This window comes from Pezoporus occidentalis, unplaced genomic scaffold (assembly GCF_034315485.1).
Source record: "Pezoporus occidentalis ecotype Australia unplaced genomic scaffold, CSIRO_AGI_Poc_V1 ctg130, whole genome shotgun sequence".
In the NCBI taxonomy this organism is placed as follows: domain Eukaryota; kingdom Metazoa; phylum Chordata; class Aves; order Psittaciformes; family Psittacidae; genus Pezoporus; species Pezoporus occidentalis.
The window spans coordinates 1,908,025-1,925,406 of NW_026913104.1; the positions used below are offsets into that span (position 1 = coordinate 1,908,025).

General features: G+C 41.7%; 1 protein-coding gene across 1 annotated transcript; it reads left to right on the forward strand.

The window, feature by feature from the left end:
* The first annotated feature begins 1,710 nt into the window (after positions 1–1,710).
* On the forward strand, positions 1,711–16,965 carry POU2AF1 (POU class 2 homeobox associating factor 1). The gene is made up of 5 exons (XM_062608703.1): positions 1,711–1,923; positions 12,576–12,703; positions 13,302–13,344; positions 13,436–13,707; positions 15,007–16,965. Exons 1-5 carry the CDS (start codon positions 1,908–1,910, stop codon positions 15,316–15,318), a joined length of 771 nt encoding a protein of 256 aa, XP_062464687.1. The 5' UTR covers positions 1,711–1,907; the 3' UTR covers positions 15,319–16,965.
* The last annotated feature ends 417 nt before the right edge of the window (positions 16,966–17,382 follow it).

Consider the following 17,382-nt stretch of genomic DNA (forward strand, 5'->3'; position numbering starts at 1 on the left):
CTTATGCACTGACTCAAGGCAAACCTCAGGAAGCTCTTCCAGTTTTTCCTGAGATTGCCTTGTGCTGTAAGCTTTAAGTAAATCTAAATATATGATCGGGCCTTGGCTTTCAAAGAACATAATTTGTCAGGAAAAGATTTCCTGTTGCATTACAAGCATTTATCATAATTATACAAATTTAAGGGGCTTCTAAAATGAAGTTCCATTAGTTTAGGGAGAAATATGATATCAGTTTTGTATTGGAGGTATTAGAGTCCATAAATTCTTCCTGCTTTGCTATAACTGAAACACCACTAAAGTCAGTTTCAATATTCTTTGTTTCTGGCTACACTGGGCTATAGAGTTAGACTCTAGCTTACCTGCCCATCTATAAAGTATTAGCTAACAGATTGCCTGCTATTACTAAGCACTTCAACAGCAGAGAGGATGTTACATTGTGTGGCTGGTAGTAAGCATTAATAGGGATATGCAAAACACGGCTAAACTATGTCCTTGTGCCTGAGAACTAAGGGGTAGGTGCTATTTTGGAGGGCAGCAATGTGGAGGTACACATTCCTTATTTCTTTCCAGTCTGTATGCTTTGGGGTTTGCTTCTTTGTGGTTTCTGGACAAATCTTTGAGGGAATACAATTAATTATTCATCTTCATTTGACTAATCTGAGGTTTTCCATTAAATGCAACCCTAATGGTATGTTGCAAAATGGTTGGCAAAATGGACCTACTCCTGAGAGGTGTTTGGAATTGCTGAAAGAATGAAATACTTTTAATAGACTCCTAGCCGAAGAACTGACCAGAATCTGCCTCATGTTTCATATGAGAGAAATTCATGAGAGCAAACTTTGGGGCAGTGGCAATTCAGTGATTGAAAACAGGAGAGGAAGATAGGAATCCCAGAATCCTAAACTCACTGTGCAGCTTCCAGCAGATATTTCTCTGGGAATGAAGCTCCTAACTCGGGGTTACTTGCGAAAATTCATCACAATGGTCTGATTTTTAGAGGAAAGAATGTCAAGAGATTTAAGAGGTTCATGCAATGGTATGAACAGGTAAGATATCATAGTGCTATTATTAATGCTAACAGCATTCTTGAAATCCTGTGGCAAGCCTCTCCTAGGCTTTCTTTGGCTTTGCAAGCTATTTTGGAAGGGCCATCTCTTATTTAGTAGGAAGTGTTGTATTTTGATACAAAGCAAACCAGAAAAAGGCTTCTTTTTAAAATGACAGACACCCTCGTTTAATGAGGCTTGAAGTGTTTACAGGTGTTTCCTCAGAAGTTCAAACTTAGTGGCCCCAGGGAGTTGAGATTCTCATAAGGCAGGAGCAAACACTCCAGTTTTGTATTTTAGAAGTGTTGCACATTTAAAGGGGCAGGCAAACATGGTGTGTGGGCTAGTTCAGTCTTGCTGAAGTGCATGGAGACAATAGTTGCACCATCTGGAACAGCAGAATGCTGTCTTATGTGAAACAAGACCATCCTTAGTGCCACAGGTCAAAATCTTACTAAAAGACTCTTGTGATTTTTCTGCTGTACAACCTTTTGGCCTAATCTTGCACATCTATGGGAAAAGCCCCATGAGTGGCAGATTCCAGGGTTGGTTGTTCAAATACATTCTGGTGATATCAAGTGCCTTCTTTGTGCATAATATCTTCCAGAGTTCACTGCTGTTGGAACTGCTTAGCATCACGAAGAACAACATAGAGTAAGGGAAACTATAGAAGTGGTTGTGGTTGGAGGATGTGATGACATCACAGGGTTCAGCGGGAGCATGGGGCTTTTAAAAAGCTCAAAGAAACATCCTGACAGTCAGTTATCACATCCCTGTAAAGGAGTAAAACACACGTTTAGCTATTAAAAAGTCGCCCATCTTCATCAAAGAGAGCAAAAAGACTCCGTCCTGACACAGAATATGCACTGGCAAAAATGTAAGTGACCTCTGATTTGTTTTTCATAACTGTGGTAATATCTGAAGGTTGTAATGAATAAATGAGCATTAACTTTGCATGGGAGATAATACTCACGAAAAGATGCATGTCTCGAGAGGCAAGTGATAAGGCATGATGCTAATTTTCCAGCAGAGATATTAACACGGGGCGGCATTGCTGCTTTGTTGGCATTCATCACTATGAATCAAGTGGAAGACTATGATTCATAAAAACAATAACAGGATGCAGGTATGATATCAAAGGTTACAGTGGTTACATACCAGAAAATTTTCCTTTTTAAAAGTGAAACCTGTGAGAAATCTTATTTCTGTGCCTTTTTTGATATGTACTTTTTTCAACTAATAAAAAGATAAGGAACAAAGCAGTTGAGGGCAATACAGTTATGACTTTACAGGAAATCAGTTTTCTTGTTTTCAAGATAATTTCACTCCTCTTGGCCCACCTTTGCTTGAATAGCTTACTGATCATAACACAGGTAGGTGTTTGCTGCTTACAAGTTATTAAGTCTCACTATGGCTGTGTAGATGATGCTCATTTTTGCAACTGTGTTACTGTCCTTTTCCGTTATATTAACCTATGCTGTTACATCAACCTATAAATAAATAAATATACCTAAAAAGCTAATTACTTAAGCATTTGCCAGGCTCTTATCTGATATGGTACTAACATTAATCTTCTTTATATAATAGTTCGTAAGTTGTTCAGAGGTCATTTTACTACACCTTTCTGAGCTTATTAATGGTGAAGTCTGTTTTCTCCATTACCCATTTCTCCTGCCTTTTTCTCAGTTGAACACTCTGGAAGCTGAAACGCGTATTTGTGAAATTATATTGTAGACTGTAACGTGCTGTAGCAAGAAATGCTGACTGCATATTCAATCCTGTTTCAGTTTGTCTTGCAAGTATTACGCATCAAGCGGGAGCACTATGGCAACACACCTTATTTCTCCATTTTATCTTGTGCTGTTTTCAGATTCAGCAGGTATATGATGTGGAACATACTGGAGGATGATTAGGTTCAAGATTTGAATCTAATCTTCCATCTCAGAAGTCCATTAATGGTTTGTTTGGGTTTTATTTTCTGCAATGACAAAGCAATAGTAGCAACCTGATGGTTTAGGTAGAACAAAATTGGTAAATGAATTTAACTAAACTTCTTTGCACTTTTTTCTTTGATACATGCAGCGCTTTCAAAAGTAAGCAGAAATTACAAGCCTTCCTGAGGAGATCAAAACCTGTATCTTGATGTCAGCCATTCCCTGTTGATAGTTTCTAGGCAAGACAACTACTGGCCAATACCTGCCTGTCCCTCTGTACTCCCTGAGCTTCTCAAAACTGGAATCTCCTGTTATAGCAGTGCTTTCTGGCTCTTTGGAAAGCCTGAATGAGACACAGTATAACTGCCTTGATTTGACTTCTGTTTCTGAGGAAATCCTTTTCACACTGGTCAGATGAAGCAGCCAGTGAAATGTGCAGTCTTCTCTCTGACTCCTGGGCTGGTTACTAGAGCAGCCTGCCATTAGATTTGCTAATACACAAAGGGCTGAGGCAGAATTTCTATAGGTGGCTCTCCCATCTCTGCGAGTCTCCTTTTAGTGTCAAGTGTCAAGACCTGTAAGTGTCTCTGGTGCACCTATATTTCCTGTTAGTGAGACCAGCTGTGGCTTCACATTTCCTACACCATCTGGTCCAAACCACCTGTGACCACATGGATGTTCCAGTACCCACATGTGAGTCATTGGCTTGCTTTAATGTATAAATTGATTCAGAGGCAATATGGGTGACCAGAGAACTTGGTTTGTGCCTGCATGAGCTCCTTAGGCTTATGGGAAAGCATAAAAGCTCTGCTCTGCTCCTTACTTAGGAAACAGGAGATCTCTTATGCCATGCAGAGAGTTTCTGTGCAACTAAACCAAAAATAAGTTACTTGGGTATTCTAGCAAAAGGGCATCCTGGATAGATAGTTGGACAGTAAGTCTGTGGGGAGCTTCCGAGGGCTGGGTGAAGCTTTCACCCAAGTATGGGACAATTATCCCATATTCAATGTAGAAAAAGATGGCTCTAATCCTGGCAAGAGCAACAGTTTTGTTTTGCACAGCTGTGGTACTGTGCTTCCAGACAGTCGGGTACACGAGGCCTAGGCTGACACAGCCATGCACTCCCAGAAAAGGATGTCAGGGTTTGACACCAGGCTAGAGAAGCACAGGGCTGTGTACTCAAGCACATGTAAAAGAGAACTTTATTCCACTTGGGATCTGTTAGAGACAGCAGGGATGTGGCAGTAACTGAGCCAGAAGGAAGACAGGCACAAACTGAAATGCCAGTGGAAGTCAACTGGTGTCAGGCATTTTATTTCTCAAGGATTCTTTGCAAATATCATAGTATAGATCTGGTTTCTGGATGAGAGTGGATTAAAAAACCAAGACAATTATTAAGTCCAACTTTATACTCTTAAACAGCAGGATGACAGAGGAATATAGGCATATTAGTAGGTTATGTACCATTATGTTGCCAGGGGAAGCAAGGGGCACTCTGGATGCTAAGACAGTCCTGCCTTACTGCTACAGGATTGGCTCCTTGGCTGGAGCTGCGTTTGTAATTCCAGTCAAGTGCAAGTGTCAGCTTGAAAACAGCGGCAGAAGTTTTTGTTCTATCTGTACCTGTGTGAGAGGAGACTAGACAGAAGCCCTGGCAATCTGCTCCATCAGGATGCCTTGACTTGGATTAAAAGTGGCTTTAAGTAAAATAGGAGGGTTTAAAAGGGATGCTGTAATTTCTGTATGTTTTTCCTAGCTATAAAAAAAGTAAAACTCAGCAAGAACGAAAAACCTCTTCCAAACGGAAAGCCCAAGAGTGACACAAGAGCTCATTTAAATAGGTGTGACCTCACCAGGAGGAATTTCTCATGGGCACCTTCTGAAAGGCAGTTTCCTGCTTCTTCAGGGGATGCTTCTGTAGAAAGCCCTACAGGAACAGAAGGAAAACTAACAGACCCTGCCCTCAGCTGCTGTGGTCAGAGGCTCTTGTCCTCCAGGGAGTCTCGCATGGCTGGCCCTGTGCACTGGAAATGATCCCTCAGGGTCACGGCACAGTGAGCTGCTTTGCAGGAGTGGGGCCCAGAGCTTCCGCTCAGCAAAACCCCAGCGAGTGTCTCAGCCTGAAAGCATCCCCTCCCACTGCAGGAGCGAAGTGACTGGCTGGGGCTTCCCAGCTTTTGGCAGGATTCTGCTGAATGGAAGCAGGCCTGCTCTGCAGGTGGGCAACCCTTCAGGGATGGAGAGTACCTAATGGGCAGCACTGGCTACTTTCCTTTTACAGGTCTCTGTGCAGATAGTTACTTCATGTTGTATTGTGAAAGCAAATGAGTGTACCTTTCATACAACTGGTTTCTGTTATGAGAGGCTGAAATTCTGCAAGAGTTTCACCTTTAGATGATGCTTTTGGCTAGGTGTGCTTGGATTCCCGTGCAACTGAGACACGTGAATTTGCACCTTTGAAAACCCCTTCCCAAATGCTTTTTGAGTGCATAAAGCTTTTTCTGCCCGCAACAGATGTGGGGCTCTGTACAGCCTTTCTGAAAGTATCAGGTAATGAGACTGAGAGGTGAAACCGCAATATACTGCCCCTTGAGTTTTAATTTTGGTAAAACCCCACTAGGAAAGATGGATAGTATGAAAGTTGAGCCCATCCATGCTTTACAAAGCAGGTGTCAGGCTCTACAAATGACCACATAAGCAATTAAGTGGAAAACTTGTATTACTAAAATGGAAAGACTATTATGGGCTGGGAGGAATTAGGACACGCGGGTGAGACTTATGGTTAAGATACTTTCTATCTCAGCTTCCCCTTCATAATAGGGTCTCTCTTCTTCTGAAGCAGATAGATTTTATAGCCCTCACTGCTACATGGCTGGTGCATCCAGGTCTTATTTGGCCCTTAGAAACTCTTTGCTTCTGTGTGTGTGTGTTCATTGGTGGGGTGTGTGTGATAGAATAATCAAAGCAGCAGAGATTGCCAGTCACTCTTTTATCTTGTTTTCCATATGTCTCCAGATCTCCCCTTGATTTGTGTAATCCAGGTGGATAAATAGAAAGTTAACATTTTGTTTGCCAATCTGCAAGTGGTCAAAGGTATCTTTATCAAAATAAAGATACTTGGCATAATTCTGAAATAAACTACTGACTTTGGTAGCTCCAATGCTATGAGAGAGAGTAGAAAGACCCAGACAAATGCTATACTGAGTTGTTGGTAAGTAAGTGAAATGTTTAGTCTATTGATTTAATTATGCTCAGAAATCTACTGAGTTTATTTCCTTGTGCTGAGCAATGAACCATCACTCGGCTCTTTCACTCATGCTCTGAGTTCTCTTGTTTATTGTAGGGCAGATTCTCTGCAGATGTTTGTTTAGTGCTTTGCATTTAACTAAATCCTCATTGAAATACCCACCCATAGTGTGACAAACAGAACAGACAATAATCCACTCCTGTCCAGTTTTCCTTGTCGGGGTTGTCTACAAAAAATAATGGTAACACTTCAAAGGAGATTTGGAATGTGTCAGATGCACAAAAAAGAGCTGCATGCTCATTTGCAGAATCACAGAGAAGATGGGCCATAACATGCAAACCCGGGGCCCTGAAAGACATAATTTCAAATGGCAAAGCTATTGACAAGATAATGAAGCAAGCAATAGCCTAATGGGATATGGATAAACGTTTTCTGAGTTGTTTCATGTTTTATTTGGCAATGCTGTACCCATATGTGATTTTGTGTCTGAGCGCAGCATGGCATTATGAGAGCCAGTCTGAAAATGTATGATTCGGGTCTGTATTAGTCACTTTAGGGCAGGTACAAGGGACTTGGTATTGACTAGCCACCAGGCCCTTTTATGACCAACACAACTCACTAAGGTGGGTCTTGGTAGAAATAACTGATTGTTTTTCTAAGGGCATGAGCTTCAGATGGGTCACTTCACAGTGTGAAGCCCTGACCTTATTTGCTGGCTAGTTACACAGTTTCCTTCAATATGTTAAGAGTGAACAGTCATCTTTCTTTGTCTCTGCTTTGTGGTAAGTCCAAGGTAAGGAAAGCAAGCACTGAAATTCATTTAACTGTCCAAGATTCCAGAGAGTAAAATGATACGGAGTAATTCAGGTTCTTCATCCCTAGTGCTCAGCATCCTCCAGGGTATATCCATTTTATAACTGCTCCAAGCAACTAGTCTCTGGTTATGAGATGACCAGAGATTCTGGTCCCTCTGACCTTCATTCTGCAGTGCACTTTAAGCCTCCCAGCTGAATGGCAATGCTTTAAGTGACCACAGAGACCTGAACAAATATTACTCTACTTACTGCCTTGCATAAACAGGTACTGGTGTTGTGATTAGAGTCAAAGCATCCAAGTTCTGCCTGTTGCCATGGGAATGGCTGCAGTTGGATTACCTTTCCAGCACCATCTAAATACTCCTTTGGGAATTGGCAAGTTGTTATCATAAGGACAATACAAACGCAAGAAAGCCAAAAGGAATAAGAACGTTTTTTTTTTTTTTCTCCTGATTGTGTAGATTTTTAACGTTCTGAGGTTTCAAGGGGAATCTAACTGCCTAAGGACTGCAGATGCTCCTGTGCAGGGATTTCTAGAAGCACTGAAAAGTACTTTTGACAGTTCTATCAAAGCACTTACCCTTGGGCAGCCAAATATCTTTGGAGATCTACCAATTGGGTGACCCTTCCCTCAACTTTGTACAGGGATCCTGGCAGAGCTAAGAATTGGACTTAGATTTCCTTGTCTTTGCTTGCTGATCAGCTACTATGAATGGCTAGGTAGGCTGGATGTAAATACAAGGGCAGCTGCTTAAATAGTTCTCATACAAAGGATTGCCTGCCGAGCTCTTAAGAGCTACGTTATATAAAACCACTTTTCCACTGCGATCTATGATGTACTATCCAACATTATCCATATCACAAAAGCAGCAGTCTCAGTTCTGATGTCGGAACTGATCATCTAATCAGACGATTAATTTCCAAAGCAGTAACAGACCTAAAATAACTTTACTAGCTTTAACACTTGAAAAATATATATAAATATATTGTTGGAGGACACTGTATCTGAAGGCAATGTAAAATGCAGACAACCATGCTGAAATATTTTAAGTGAGCATTGATTTTTAGATTGGATATAAGGAGGAAATTCTTTCCTGTTAGGGTGGTGAGGCACTGGAATAGGCTGCCCAGGGAGGCTGTGAATGCTCCATCCCTGGCAGTGTTCAAGACCAGGTTGGATGAGGCCTTGGGTGCCATAGTTTAGTGTGAGGTGTCCCTGCCCATGGCAGGGGGTTTGGAACTAAATGATCTTAAGGTCCTTTCCAACCCTAACTATTCTATGATTCTGTGTCGTAATCTAGGTTTGATCAGAGGCTAATCAGCCAAGTAGTGCATACAAAGTTAGGCCACTTTTCCCTTTTATTAGCCAAAGTTCACCATGTACGATAAAAATGTCAGCAGCTGCCTAATATAAGTTGGTGTTCAGGATCCAAGCCAGAAACTCACGAGTTTGTTAACTGAAATCTAACATTTTCTTGTTATTCAAGAGTTGCTGCTTGCTTTTTGGCGTTACTGCAAATAAGAAAAGCTTTTCGATTGTGTTTCCTTTCCATTTTTTATTATACTGGAGGTGAAAGAAGAAAAAAAGAAAAATATTTGCACTGTTAACACTGATCAATCGATAAGCTTATCACATGTCAGTGTGTGAGCAAAGAAACAGTAAATCTTCTGACACAGTGACAAGTGTGTCATTTGCTGCTGCAGGCAGGTAGTCCTGCAAACTCTTAAAGATTAGCAGTGTATTTCAAACCGAAAATTGCCTGATGGGAAATGATTCTGACTTGTTTGAAAGGATGAAGGTTTCAACTGATCTGCAGTTCATGTGTGTGTGAAGGCCAGTGGTGCTAACATGAAGTTTAGTGATCTGAAACTTGTCACGCTTCAACACTTGCAGTCTTCCAACAGCTGTTTTGCCATTACCCTTCCTTCCAACTTCAGCAATGGTTAAATAAAAATGTAGAGGAAGATGCATTTTGAAGTTGCTTGCTTTAATTGCTTGGCAATGCCTTGGTATGCTTTCCCTGCCTGATCTTTTACTCAGACCAGCATTTCATGGATGCTATTAAAAAGAAAGTATATCTAAAAAGACTGCATATAGATACTGTACTGACAAAAAATCTGAGGATGAAAACTATCATGAAAAAAAGGGATAGTGTTGACTGGTCACTAGAATCTCTGGACAGCTCTCAGGTTCTCCACAGCACAAACAACTGTAGGCCAGGGTTTATAGGATTACCACCCAACACGCTGGACTACTCAGCATTTTGCTCACCTTGGGCAAGGGGTCTTGTGAAGCATGTTCCTGAAGCTCTTGTCAGCCCATGAGCTGGGTTGGAGCTGCTTCCCAAAAGAGACAGCAGGGTCACCATTGGCTGTGCCTGCCACGTTCAGCACAACTTGGCCTCGGAAGGAAAAATTGTTTTTTTCCTAGGTGCAAACCAGTTGGCAAAGGGATAATCAATGCAGAGAGATGAGTGTGCTGACCTCAACAACAGAGCTAATAGAGTTGTCAAACCTTCATCCAGGGTCCACTAAAACTGGCAACCTTCGAGCTTGTCTGTGCAGTCTGGAAGTTTTCAGTCTGAATTGCAGAGCAGTCTGGGATCAAACATTATGGGACTTCTGTTGTCACTTAGAGTTGGTGGGGACTGCATCGGGTACCTTTTCATTAGCTGTTGTGTTATCCAGCTGCTTTGAAAGATTACTCAATGGTCTTCAAAGTTTGTGCTGGGCTTTTGTCGAAGTTCTACAAATACAGCAAGTGATAACATTGATGAAAGGAGCCTGAGCCTATACACACACTATAAATGTGTAAGGCAACCTGATAAAAACATTGCAGTGATCCAGAATATATTTACAAGTAGAAACTATTACAAGTTTTGTATTGGCTGGATTAGATTCCTTCCTTTTTTCCTTGACTGCTGATGCTTCATACTGCTCAAACTTCAGTTGCAAATCAAGATCCAGTGCCTATTAAGAAACAGCATATGGCTGTTTTATGGTCCTTGAATTGCATGAGACAAGCCAGAACATAGCGGGTACTTGAGCACTGGAGCCCAGGTGTTCTGTTGCTTTCATTTGTTCCAATGGCATTTGGCCATGCAGACCATGGTGCATTCGCAGGTCATTATTTAAATAAACATGTAATTGAAACTTGGACCAAAGTAGGCTTCATAGCTTATTAAGACAACCTTGGTATAAGGAGTTGGAGACTACTAAATCCAGGTACTTCCTTTACCGAGGATATTTTAATTGTCATTCTTTCTCAAATTGCTTTTAAATGATCCTATTTCTTTTGCTTTGTGAGGAATTGTACCCTGAAGACAAAAGCAATTTTGCTGTGGTTTGTCTGTAATGCTCAGACCTGGTGTACACTTGAAGAGTGGAAAAGCAGCTGTGCTAGCATTATTTTTATTTCTGTAGGTCAGCTTGGGGGAACTGAAATATGTTCTGCAGACTTTGGGGTTTTTTTCTTTTTTCTCTTTTTGGGGGGTTACTCTGCTTACACCGGAAACCCTCAATAGGTATATTTGTCAGCTTTTACAGTAAATTTCTTCTTTCCCTTCCCCCAAACATGGAGCCAGAAACTACTATCCTTCCCCACCCTAATTCTGCAAGGAGGCCCTTTCAGATTGGTGTGATGACTCAGGGATAAGATACTACCCAAGAGGTACAGTTCTGCTTCTCATGCAGTCTATAGCAGAGCTCATATTTGCTTTGGCAAAGTTGATGTTTCACACAGCATAAAGAGCAGCAGCAATGTCTGACCCTGAAAAGTAAAGTACAAATAAATAATTTCCAAACGTAAATATATCTCTTATAAAATGAATAAAGCATTTTAGTGATCGTCTTTATTTCAGACCTCCTGTTTAGTATTAGCTCCTTCTCAGCATTCTCAGTGCACCTCATACCATGGCACTTTTTAGCACTGTCTATTGTTTGCACTCAGATAAATTTATACAAATTAAATTTAAAAAGCAAAATGTCAACTGTATTAAAAGCCCTCGTGGATTCTTGTATGCAGAAGAAGAGTGACCTTGATTCTTTTTAACTGCATTTCCAAAGCCACAGGATTCATGAGAATGCAAGTAATCCAATTTAAGTCCCACAAAGAATGCCCACAGAAAGCAAATGTGGATCAGGCAAAGGCTGAAAAATCATCTTATCTTCAGCTGCTACTTTAAAACAGAGTATTTTCCCAATATGCATAAAATGTAACAAAGACAAAAGTTCAACACACAAATACAGTGCTGTCTGGTACCAAAAGTATTTATAATGGCTAATCAAGATACTGATGTTGACTTAAAACGTCTGTATTTAGTCTCAGTTTTTCACTCCCCAGAAAGGTGTTAGAGAAACATCTCAGTGTGCATACAAGTGCATGTAACTGTGAGAGATGATCATAAGTAAAATGATTCATATTGTTCTGTGATGTGAAGCACAGAATGTAAATCTGAATAAATGCTTCCTAAGTGGAATAATATTTCAAGATTTGAGCTGGTTATCCACCTGTACTTCATGAAACCAAAGGCCAGTGGTGATCTTGAGAAATGGAATCTTATCAATTAGAATATTTACAAATCAAAGTGCAGTAAAAAGGGCTAGGTAGCTACTAGTGTTGGCTTTACAAATATTGGCCCTCCCTAGGCTTTCATATTCTATGGTTTCCTTCTGCTGTCAATTGCCTCCAAATACTTAATGTAAAATATGGGTTGATAACACTGGCTTATAAAGAACTGTGTTTCCTCTACTTTCACTTGTTGCAGGGCTTCATGATAGGCCTGCTTAACTGATCATAAGCTTTACTTTTTAAAACAGATCATAGTCTATGGGTGTAAGCTCTGGGATGTGTTAATATAATTGTTTGTGAAGCTGTGTCACATCCCAGCTCACCAAGTTATAACCCCCCTGGCTAGGTGAGGAGCAAAGCTCTGGAACAGAAATGTGACTCTGGTCCAGGATGACACTTAAATATAACTGGCTGTTCTCAAAGCTATGAGATATGCCTGTCAAACTAGTGATGAGTTACATGGCTTCCCAAACAAGGATGTTTTTCTAATTGGGGCTGTATTGACAGGTTGTGTCTAGTACAGAATATAATGTATTTCTCTTGATTATCCAATTTTTTTTTATCTACCTGCCAGAAATTACATATATCATAGGCTTGATATCTACTAACCCATCTGTATTATACCTCTGTTGGATATGCTCAATCTGATTTGTCCTTCTCATGGATGTAAATCACTGCACTGCAGATTAGTGACCGGAGGGAACTGCAAGCCTGCTTATTTCAGGTTAGGTCGTCCTTATGATCCATCTGTGTGATCACAGCAACCAAGCAGCAATGGCAGAGAGAACACCTATGCTGCCTGATGTCATGTATGGGCCAAAAGACACCATTAGTTAAGGAATAAGATGTTTATGAACCCAGACTCCAGCCAACTTGACTAGTGCAGCCCACAGATGAGCAGAGCCTCTGGGAATGGCAGGAAAGGAAAATAAAAGTCACCTGCATTTGTATTTTTGTTCTCAGCTTCTGCTCCAGAACAGCAGCCGCAACCTCGCCCCTACCAAGGTGTCCGTGTCAAAGAGCCAGTGAAGGAGCTTTTGAAAAGGAAACGGGGCAATGTTCATAACGCCAGTGCAACGGCAGCTACAACGGTAGGAGAAAAAAACAAACACAAGCAGAAAGTTCTTCCTCAGACACTCAATGACTGACCAGGTCTGGCATGAGCTGGCAATGCTTTGGCAATGGAAGAAATCTTTGCTTCTCTAAAGCATTTTGAAGGCAGTGCATCCTCATGTTACCTGGAGATACTACTAAATGTATCTTTAGGTGGAGTGCCTTTAGGGTGCTGAACACCTTTGATCAGCATTGACCTAATGGAAAAGTGAAAGTGTTTTGCACTTGGCAGGATCTAACTCCTAGAACAGAAAGTGGCTTAGAAGCAGCTTGTTCAAGAGCACAAAAAGAGACAAGCCAGAGCCATCCTTGGCTATCTGTTTCTTAGTTTCAGCCTACCTCTATCTGTCTGTATCAGGAGGAAGGATATTGACTGCCTGCTCTCTGAAGAGGAATTCCCTCTGCAACACAAGGTTTAAATTCTATAGAGGCAGGTATTCAGGCACTGACACTGAAGTGGTAGCTGATAATCGTCTGATAATAGCTAATATGCTTTGTCACTCAGTGCTTCTCAGAGGGGATTGAATTTAATGCTTATGGTGTTCATCTCTGAATATTTTTTTTCCTCTCTTCTAGGTTGTTTTGCCCCACCAGCCTCTTCCTTCCTATTCACCAATGGGTAATGTTCCCCTGACTTTCTAAGTGTTTGTCAGCCCTGCTGCAGGGAAGGCTATGCTGAACTGGGTTTTAATTCTCTCCTGTTTTTTTAGGCCAGCCTTGCACTGATATGGATGCTGCTGCCTCTGCATTGCCTGTCACAGATGAAGGACCGCTGTGTTCTGGCTGGATCCCCCAGCCCTCTCCCTCATCCTTACAGCCTCTAACTCAGTGGACCACTTACCCCGATTATGTGCCCCACGAAGCAGTTGGCTGCCCGTACACAGCAGATATGTATGTTCAGCCTATGTGTCCCAGTTACACGCTGGTTGGACCTTCATCTGTTCTGACTTACGCTTCTCAACCATTGATCACCAATTTTGCAGTAAGTCTAAAATACCTAGGTACAAATGACAGCAATTCCCCACCTTCTAGTGAGAGCCATGGGAACTGCAGCATGTAACTAGTTAATTTATTTAATTACTATAATGTTGTGTGTCTTTGCACCCATGCTACATAGTTGTTCTAGCAGTGGCTCTCTCTGCACTGTGGACATGAGTGTGGTTTGAGCAGGAGTTTTTCCATAACTTTTTGTTGTGGTTGCAATGAAATAGGGCATACTTCGCTGCCATTTCCCCAGCCCTTTGCACTCCTCCAGACTTTCCATGTTATTAACACATACACTGTTCTTTGCTGTTGTCCTGGGAATGAGTCATCTCTCATCAAGTCAGCAGCAGGACTACCATTGCCCTGAGTTTTTTCAGGTCTGTTAACAGTTATTAACAGTAGGAGAGTACTGTTTGCAGCTCAAGGGTAATAATAGGGAATATTACATTTACTCTTGTCATCACTTCCAACTTGAGCTGTTCTTCTGCTTGGATTTGGAATAGCTGAGGAAGCAGAATTAAAGTAGTTCACTGAGTGGATGCACATTATAGTCAATAAGTCGTTGAATAAGGATTAGGGCACAGTCCTAAGCAGTATCCAGGGTATCAAGCAGTATCGTTATTTAATTCCAAACAAGGCCAAAACAGCACATCAACAGAGCAGAATATTTGGTTTCAGACTGGCCAAATCTGACCCAAGATGATTTGCCCTTCCTTAGAGGATAAGGACAGAAAATTCTGTTTCAGTAGAACTCAAGCGGCTTATTTTCCTTTCAGTGTTTCAGTTCAGTGATTGCAGCTGACACCAAATCAGCCAAGGTACATGCCTGTGTCCTGTGCCTTCGCTATCATTTCAAATATGGCTCTGCCTTGGCTGACAGGGGCTGGTCAGGTTAGACTACTGCAGAGGCCAGAATAAGCCACCTTCAGCCTTGTGGCAGCAAAGCTGCGGCCATGCGTTCAACCTGGGAGAGTGACTGTCAAAGTATGCAGTTTTCAGCACTGGGTGTAACTGTCTCATGGGCCTACAGTGAGGGTGGGAATGGGAACAGAAAGCTAGAGGGAACTTGACATGACTGTGAGCTACTGGCAGCAAGCACCTGGGACACCCACAAGCCACTGCTCTCATGGGAGCCAGCGTGGGAAAACTCACACTCAATGTAACACTTCACCCAGAGAGACAGGAAAAGGGATGTTAAAAGCGAGACCAAGCATCCTTAGTTTCTGGGTTTGGGTCCTTCCTCTGCTCCTCATTGCCAATGGGTTTATTTTGTTTTGTTTCTCTTCCATTTTAACAGCCCCGAAGTACCACCCCCGCTGTAGTGCCTCAGCTTGAGGTGACGGATCAGCAGCCGCCTCTCACATACTTCCCATGGGCTCAGCCCCTCTCTGCACTGCCAGCCTCCACTTTGCAGTACCAGACAGCTTCTTCCACACTTTCTGGGCCACAGTTTGTGCCCTTGCCCATCTCCATTCCTGAACCAGCCCCGCAGGAGCTGGAGGATGCCAGACGAGTCATCAGCACACTGCCCATTGAGAAGCTACTTCTAGAAGATGAAGACAACGATACGTATGTTTTAAACCATGCTCTCTCTGTTGAAGGGCTTTAATTTGTGCATCTGAGGCCTGATCCTCACCTACTCAATACTCCATCTGGCACCACAGTGAATTTTGAGTACAGAGGAAAAGCAGGCTTGGGGGTGGGAAGTTTACTTGTGATTTTGGAATCCACCTTTAGCACACCATGAGTTGTGTGTTGTGTGAAACTTGCTTTGTCCTGAGGCTTAGCACAAGACTTCTCTGCTGTTACAGTTCCTGCTAACTCTCCCAGGCAGGCTTTTGGTATTGTATAATTCTTGTGCCCAGCATCAGCACAAGGTCACTTTCATCCTCACACATAAGGCATGGTCTCAAACTGAAGTAGAATAGTGTAGCCACGGCCAACTGTAGCATTTGTTGAAGGTACACTTACCTCTGAATACCGACAAGACCTAGTTCAGTAGGACTGCTTTTCAGAGCTCAGTGTAAATGCCTTGTGTGTGTGTGCCTCCCTGTCTGTGGAGGAACCTCTACCTGATCTGGGCCACTGGAAAACATTTTTGGCGTTTAAGTTGACATTTTTCTTTCCTAAATTGAACTGTTCCTTTGGAAAATAGAAAAATATAAAATGCAGTTTTGTTCTACTGGTGCTGGTAGGTGCATTAGTCTAAAGACAGAAAGTCAATACAGCTGAAATAAACGTCAGTGCAGTCAGACATCCCTATTTACAGAGCAACATGAAGTAGCCTAGATGAAACACTTGAGTTCACACAAAGGTATAACTCGTTCTGTAGCATTTGAGTGTGAAGTCAGTGATGTCATGCTGAGCCAGAGAACCTTAGTAACTTCTCTTGTGCCTTACTGCTATGGAACATTTCTCTGTGCTGTAACATCGCAGGCCCACAGGTACACACATTTTCTTTATAGCTTTCTGATTTTCTTTCCTGCAAGATGAGTAGCTTTACTTTGTCCTCTATTGCAACTGTGAATATTATTGCTGATGTTCAGGAGTGCCATGCCACAGGCAAATATATTTGCAGGAGATATCCTTTTCTAGCTCTCTTTATTGTTATCATAATAAACAGGGGTCTCTTTAATGGTGAACACAATTTCTCTGGGTTTTTCTGCTTTCTAAAGCCCAGGATCCTCAGGTGATTTTATTATTTGCAAGACTAACTGCAAAATAACTTATTGCACTCTTTATTACCTGGTGTCCAGCACTCCTGTTGCCACCCAGGCAGTATGTCGAGTGACCTTACACTTTATGCCTGAGTGAGGTTTGCAAGCTCAGGATGAAAGTCTTGAGGACTTTGAAAGCGTGTTCTGTTATTTAATATTGACAAATTTGGAAGATATAATCAATAGATCATGTAAGTGATCATAAAGGTGTTTGAAAATAGCAGTAGTTCAGGTGCATAGAAATTAGTGGCTTATATTTGCAGAAAAACCCAGCAAAGAAATTAATTAGAAGGAGCTTAGTTCACCGCTGCTTACTCCAGTTTTATAAATGCAAACACATTCAGTAGGTAAAACTGGGGTAATACAGTTGTGAATAAAGCCTGTGGTTGCTAACATTGCTTTTAAATTTCTTTCACTCCAATGTATGTAAATTCTGTGTGTGAATATAAAACAATGATGAACTGTTTCAGAATTTCTTTCTGGGTTGTTCTGGTTAGAGAGACAAAATCTTTTTCAATAAAGATCTACAGTAACTTTCATATGCCTAGAGTGTTTTATTTCCTGTCCAAAAGGGTAACCCAGACCTGGCTTAGCAATCAATTAGCTCAATAGCAGATGTAGAGGCTAGAACCACCGATTAGCTGTTAGACTTTCTGTTAATTTTGCACATTAAGGCAGATGAAGTAGGAGATCCATGATCCAAACATGGCCTGGAGGCACCCTTTACTCAAGCATTCTTTACCCACAGAAGCATTCCTTCAGTTCAGATGTTATTTCAATCACTATTATCCTCTATTATCTGGGGATGTTTGGGTGTGCAGCCACAGCTAATGGTCAGCTTGACGGAAAATCAGACTAGCCATAAAGTTGCATTTCTACTTCCTGAAATTGCAAGGTGTGACTCTGGAGTCCAAAACAGCCTGAGGAAAGGAACAACTGCCCTACCACTTTCTGAC

Excerpts from the sequence above, each read along its gene's own strand:
- POU2AF1 (XM_062608703.1), top strand. Across the intron at positions 12,704-13,301 it reads GTGCAACGGCAGCTACAACG|GTTGTTTTGCCCCACCAGCC; the intron begins GTAGGAGAAAAA and ends CCTCTCTTCTAG. Across the intron at positions 13,345-13,435 it reads TCCTTCCTATTCACCAATGG|GCCAGCCTTGCACTGATATG; the intron begins GTAATGTTCCCC and ends CTGTTTTTTTAG.